The following is a 7,514-nucleotide window of genomic DNA, read 5'->3' as shown; positions in this document are numbered from 1 at the left end:
ATGTCTTTTACCGTTGCGTGTGTTCTTTCTAGGGATCCGTTAGATTGTGGGTGAAAGCTGGTTGTTTTTACATGTTTTATTTTAAATGCTTCTTCGAACTTCGGCATGAGTTCGCTAATAGAGTTCTGTCTTTGGTCTGTTAATATAGTTTTAGGTGCTGAGAAGATGTAAATGTAATGATTCAATAAGGCATCTATTATGGATTCGGTTCTTTGTGTCTTGAGAGGTATTAATATCAGGTATTTGGTCAAATCATCATAAATAGAGAGTATATATTGGTTTCCTCGTTTAGTTTTCGGCATGGGACCTATTATATCCATTGCTATTTTTGCGTCTGGTTCAGTGGGGGTTTGAGGTATTACGGGAATTTTTTTCGCGCGGATTCTGACAAGTTTCTGTTTTTGACATGCTACGCAATTTTTTTATAAATTTCTCTACTTTTGAGGACAAATGTGGGATTTTAAATCGTTCTTTGATTTTTGCGTAAGTTTTCTGTATACCTAAGTGTCCTGAAACGTCGTTATGGTTTTCTTTTATAATCGCGTCAACTTGTTCGTCTGTTAGAATTTGAATCGGGTCGTATGCAAAGGTTATTTCTTCTATTTTGTCGTTAATATACATCAAAAATGTTTTTATTCGTGCCTTTTCGATTTCATCGAAGCTTTTGTCCCCTATGTCTAACTTTTTGTTTTGTAGCTGATTTTACGATCTTTTTTAACCATTTCTCTTTGTCGTAGAGTACTAAAGTTTCTTTTGTTATTTGGAAGAACGATTTTTCGTTGGGGACTATCTATAGTAGTTTAAGAAGTGTGTCGGTGTCTTGTTCCCATCTGTTATATTCGTCAAGGAGATCGTCTTCAGTCGTCAAATTGTTAATAGTTTGTCTCGAGAGTGCGTCAGCAGCCGTATATTACCTTTTCCCTTGTGGTATTGTATTTCGTAATCGTATTCTTCTAGCTTTGATCTCCATCTAATTAGTCGTGATGAGGGGTCTTTGCAGTTTTTAAGCCAAGTTAGAGCTTGATGGTCGGTTCTTACGAGAAAATGTCTTCCTAGCAAATATTGTCTCAAACGTTTTACTGCCCATACGATTGCAAGTTCTTTTTCAGTGGTTGAGTAATTTCTTTCGGGAAGATTTAGTGTTCTGAAGATGTAACAACAAGTGTTATGTTGCCTAAGACATCTGCACTCCAGCCCTCGCAACCGGACAGCCAACGGTCTGCGTGTTGTCACTCCGACCCTCAATAAATCTAAGGACCCACCATAACCTTTCACTTTTAAGTTTCATTGTACCAACATGTGTCTTCAGTCAATCCGCTTGTCCTGAGAGATTTCTTAGGCCTAGAAGTATTTTCGGCGCACATCTGGGTTTTGGAGAGGTCCTTGGGTTTATTAGGCGCTTTTAAAGACACGGAGAAAGCGGGTACGCACCTATTGAGAAAAACCGAATTGCTGTCTAATAAAACAGGCTGGTTTTTCCCATGAACGAGGTCACCCACGAACCACGTTGGTAGCAGACTTCCCCCTCATACCTTCAGGCATCAACGTGGGCCATAACCAATCGACATCGCGGATCGTTACGGCAAACGGAAATCAACTCCTCTCTAAAGTAAAGGAGACAAAATGGTCAACCTACAAATATCATCGTCACCGACAAAACGCACCGCATGGGCGAACATTCACTACAACCAGCAGGACGTTGGTATGTCCGACCTGCAAAGGATCCCATGAAATAAAACACTGTAAGGTCTTCAAAGCTCAATCGGCAACGAAACGCTTTCAAGTCGTAAAAAGGGCATCGCCATGTACAAACTGCCTAAGCAGAGGACATTCACTTACACAATGCACAGCGGGTTCGTGTTATATATACGGGCAACGCCATCATACCTACTTACATAGAGAACACACTCAGGTCAGTTCACGGTCATCGAGCAATCGGTCATCGAGTAGTCGATCATCGAGCGGTCGGTCGTCGGGCCATCGGTCGTCTGGAGATCGATCGTCGGGTGGTCGTTCATCGCACAACCGTTCCTCTAATGGACGATCTCCACCTGGATCATCGAAGCCGCGTTCGTTCCACAATTCGAGACGTACAACCGAATCGTCACGGAAATCTACACATTCGGCGCCAAAAGATCCGAAAGTTCATGCTCCGTATGAATCACGCTCATCACGGACCAAATGCACCGACCAAAACTCCTCGTCCACACAACAATCGGGAAAGAAGTGACTAACCAAACAGAAAACAAAAAAGGGGACCAAGTTGATAAATACTTCTCCAAACGTCACACTGCATCATGATCTGGTCACTGCAGGTTACAGCACATATCAATGTTTTAAACAAAAGGGCATTACCAATACGAGCCAGAGCTTTGCTAGACACCGGATCTAGTATGAATTTCATGACTGAAAAATTCGCAAACTCCCTCGATATGAAACGAAGGAGATGTACGGTCCCAATCGGTGCCCTCGACAACTTGACTACGATCGCAAAGAGCCAGATAACGGCAACCATTGCTTCTATAGATGGCAAATATGAACGTACAGTAACGTTCTTGATAATTCCGACAATATCACTAGTCCCAAACCAACCAATCGATCGGTCCGCAATACAGATACCCAAGAATCTAAGACTAGCCGACCCAGCGTTCCACAGACCAAGCCCGATCGAAATATTATTAAGCTCGGGACCTACTTTAGCATCATTATGTGTCGGTCAGATCAAAATACCCCAACTCACCGATACTGAGTTGTGTTTGCAAAAGACTCGATTCGGTTGGGTTATCGGAGGGAGCCCACCCGCTCAATCGGTTATATATTCTTTTCACGCTACCACAACAGACATGCAAGTGGATCTCGCACGTTTTTGGGAAATCGACGAGCGACCACCCACCATACATTTTTCAGAATCGGAATTACAATGTGAGGAACATTTCCGAAACCATATCCAACGCAACAACGAAGGGCGATACAACAACAACATCAACAACATAAGACATAGACTTACATAAGCAAGTCCTCCCTGCGGGAGGAAGGGCGATACATCGTCGCCCTGCCATTCAACGAGAAGCTTCCCACGCTTGGGACGTCAAAGTGCGTTCCAATGAGTAGGCTCGCCTCTCTTTATAGCCGATTCCAACGCGACAAGCAATCCGAAGCCGCGTATAGTACGGTGATTCAGCAGTACTTAGACTTGGGTCACATGATGAAGATTACGAATAACCGCCCCTCAAACAATTATTATTATTTGCCGCATCACGGCATGATCAAGGAATCGAGTGATACCACTAAACTTCGGGTTGTGTTCGACGGATCGGCAATCAGCACCACCGGAGTCTCCCTCAACGATACTCTGCATACAGGGCCTAAACTACATGATCTGGTTGAAATTCTATTGAGATTCCGATCACATCAATATGTCAATATGTCGCATCAATATATACGGGTGACATTGAGAAGATGTATCGATAAATCCTAGTACGCCCAGAAGATCGGAAATATCAACTGATTCTATGGCGTAATTCCAAAGGGGAAGACGCAACATATCAACTGAACACCGTGACATTCGGACTATCGGCCGCCCCATACTTAGCCCTACGATGCCTAAAACAGTTAGCAGACGACGAAGGACATCGATTCCCGCGAGCATCATCGGTTTTACAGAGTGATTTCTATGTCGACGACGCTCTCACCGGGGCCGATACGAAGGAAGAAGTATTATCGGTTAAACACGAACTCACGGACCTTCTCAGATCGGCCGGCTTAAACATCCGCGAATGGGCATCCAACGACAAGAACATACTGCAAGCACTATCCGAAAAAGATACAAATCGAAGACTACAATTGGGTGAGTCATAAACTTTAAAAACATTAGGTATTTATTGGGATTCCCAGGACGACGCAATCCTTTACTCAGTTGAACCCACAGCGACCACCACTCGTGTCACAAAACGATCAATTAGTTTGATGATAGCCCGAATTTATGATCCACTAGGATTGCTCGCGTCAGTGATTGTCAGAGCAAAAATGTTACTTCAACGCGTCTGAGCATTAAAAATCGACTGGGATGAATCCCTTCCAGCAGAGTTGCATACAGAATGGAACCGATATTACATCCAACTACCCTTACTTAATGATATTCGGTTCCCTTGTAAAACAATAGTCAAAGTAGCTAATAACATAGAATTACACGGTTTTGCGACGCCAGAGAGAAGGCATACGGAGCATGTGAATATCTGTGTAGTATCAACTCTGATGGACATATACAAACTCAATTACTTACTGCGCGATCAAAAGTCGCGCCGCTAAAATCTCTGACTATCCCAAGAATCGAATTAAGCGGAACATTGCTTCTCACCTCGCTAATGTCCGTGGTAAGTAAATCACTTACAATAAATGTTTCTCGAATCGTGTATTGGACTGATTCCACTATAGTGCTTCAGTGGATCAAGTCCTCGCCACACACGTTAAAAACCTTTGCGGCGAACCGCGTGGCCGAGATACAAACGAAAACCAACATCACCGACTGGCGTCATGTGCCCACCGACAACAACCCAGCGGATCTAATCTCCCGAGGTCAGACTCCCAAGGAATTTCTGCGCACGACCATCTGGAAAAACGGACCCGAATGGCTCAAGCAACAAGAGGAAAACTGGCCGATTTGGATCCAACACAGCTGGGAGAAATCCCGGAACAAAAAAAGACGATCTGTCTAATCACGAATACCATCGACAATACACTCCTCAACAGATATTCTTCCTGGACAAAATTAATAAGAGTCGTCGCTTGGTGTCTTCGATGGAGACATAAACAAAACCGAGCTGCCCATCTAACCGCAGACGAATTAACTACGGCACACAACCAATTAATAAGGATAATACAATCCATTCACTTCTCGACTGAAATTCGGACAATCCAGAAGGATCGAAGCAGGGACGTTGGAGGGAAGAAGAAAACTACAGCCACTAAATCCCTTCCTCGACGAAGATGGGATACTACGAGTCGGAGGACTACTCACCAACTGAGCTATACCCTTCAGTCAGAAGCACCCGATTATTTTGTCGAAATCGACTGTAACCGAGCTCATTACAGATCAAGAACACCGCAACAACCATCACACAGGGACACAAGCTACACTATACGCGGTGAGACTACGCTATTGGCCGGTCGACGGTCGTAGCCAAGTGTGGCGCACTATCAAAAGGTGCATCCGCTGCTGCAGAGCCAACCCTCCACCAGTAGAATACCTGATGGGTGATTTGCCAGAGGCGCGTATTACCGAATCGCGTCCGTTCACTAACGTTGGAATCGATTACTGCGGCCCATTCTATATCAAGGAGAGAAGGGATCGCAACCGCCGTAAAGTCAAGATTTACGTTGCCACATTCGTCTGTCTGGCAACCAAGGCTGTCCACATAGAGTTAGTCAGCGATCTAACCACCGACGCATTCCTGGCCGCTCTACGCCGATTCATCTCGCAGCGAGGATACTGCGCAACAATTCTTACAGACAATGGCACCAATTTCGTCGGGGCTAACCGGGAGTTGCAAGAACTTCGAATCCTATTGCAGTCTGACGACCACAAGGAAAGGGTACAGAGTTTTCTCGCCGACCAACAGATACAATGGCGTTTCAATCCTTCAAACTCGCCACACTTTGGCGGTTTATGAGAAGCCGCGGTGAAATCTTTCAAACGCCATCTTATCCGCGTCGTCGGCACGGAACTCTTGACTTTTGAGCATTTTAACATCCTTCTTATTGAAATTGAAGCCATTCTCAATTCACGCCCACTGACTCCCATATCATTCGATCCGAAGGATCCCCCTGTCCTCACTCCCGGTCATTTTCTAAACGGCGACACGCTAACGAGTTTACGGGAGCTATCAGAAATTCTGGGAAGTAGAGCTTCAGAGCTGCCTTTAGGCAACTATTTTATGCCGGTTACCATTGAGGAAATTGATGGGAAAATAAAAAGAATTAGAAATAAGACAGCGGCAGGGCCAGACGGGCTATTAAAGGAGAATCTGCAAATACCTGGCTTGCCCATCATATCAGCAAAGTTATTTAATATATTATGTTATAGTTCCTATTTTCCGGCAGTACGGAGGGAAAATAGCACAATCTTAATACCAAAGGCTAATAAAGATGGAAATATGGTCTAGATCTGGCGACCAATTACGATTGGCCCAATTCTGGGCCGCATTTTCTCATCAATCCTCGATGGGCGGCTAAGACAGGGTATAGATCAAAATATAAGGCACAAAGGATTTACATTCGAAAGTGGATGTAAAATCAATATTGACCTAACGAACGCAGCCTTAAATTATAGTAAAAGAAATCGAGGGGGGAGTGTTCACAATAGTGGACATTTCTAAGGCCTTCGATACTATACCCCATTTAGCTATAAAACCGTGTCTGGCGAGAAAAGGCGTTCCGACCCCCATAAATGAAATTATAAATGAAATGTACAAAGAATGTAAAACTACGATCAAAACGAATAATAATATAGGGGTCGAGGTAGAGATTCTCAGAGGAATCAAGCAGGGTGATCCTTTATCACCGCTGCTGTTTAACTTATGTCTCGAGCCGCTGCTTGAAGTAATCGAAAAGAATATCGGTGGTATTAATGTAAATGAAGGGAACAAAGTCTCTGTGCTGGCCTTCGCAGACGATATCGTCTTGCTTGGTGAAGATGAGAGAGAGGCACAAAGCCAGATGGACAAGCTTCAGAAATACCTGGAGAGGTCGGGGCATGAAAATATCAGCAGAGAAAAGTCAAATATTCCAAGGTAATAGCGAAAAAAGACACCTGGTTTATTAAAGACCCGACAATAAAAATTGGTAAAATAAGGATACCCGGAATAGTCCCAGAAAGAGCCTTCTGGTATTTGGGCGCTAAAGTTGGGGTGGGGGGGGGGGCATGAGGTAGCAGGCGATAGAGAATCTGATTAGAAATTATAAGCCGCAGAAAACGCTCGAAGTAGGGGTGGAAATGAATCTAATATTACAAGATGATCTGCCCGGTTATGAAAGACCGCGAAGGTTATCCCCGCAAGATAAGGTCGAAGTCAACGGTCAGATCAAAATGTGACTGAAAAACGGAATAATACGCCAGTCACATTCCGACTATGCAAGCCCGATCGCATTGGTCAAAAAAAAAAGATGGTTCAACTAGAATTTGCGTCGATTATAGGCGACTGAATCGAAAAGTAGTGAAAGACAGATACCCGCTACCCATGATCGAAGATCAATTAGATTTGTTACAGGGATCGAAAGTATTCAGTACGTTGGACCTCAAGAACGGATTCTTTCGTGTTCCTGTCGGAGAAAGTAGCAGGAAATATACAGCATTTACAGTTCCTACAGTATGAATTTATTAGTGTGCCGTTCGGATTTTCATTTCACCAGCTGTTTTTCAGAAATTCATAAACGCGGTTTTCAAAAAATTGATCGTGACAGGGTATGTACTGACATACATGGATGATTTGATTGTGCCGTCGACTGACTTTTCGAGT

The 7,514-nt window shown here is 43.9% G+C and overlaps 1 protein-coding gene across 1 annotated transcript; it reads left to right on the top strand.

Annotated features, from left to right (window-relative positions):
• The first annotated feature begins 2,297 nt into the window (after positions 1-2,297).
• Positions 2,298-3,011, top strand: LOC138188850 (uncharacterized). Its single transcript, XM_069130993.1, has one exon. The coding sequence runs from the start codon at positions 2,298-2,300 to the stop codon at positions 3,009-3,011; it is 714 nt and encodes a 237-aa protein (XP_068987094.1).
• Positions 3,012-7,514: the final 4,503 nt, after the last annotated feature.

Source organism: Bombus flavifrons, chromosome 17 (assembly GCF_040668555.2).
Source record: "Bombus flavifrons isolate JBK064 chromosome 17, iyBomFlav1_principal, whole genome shotgun sequence".
Lineage (NCBI taxonomy): Eukaryota > Metazoa > Arthropoda > Insecta > Hymenoptera > Apidae > Bombus > Bombus flavifrons.
This window is presented reverse-complemented; position numbering and strand designations above follow the sequence as displayed.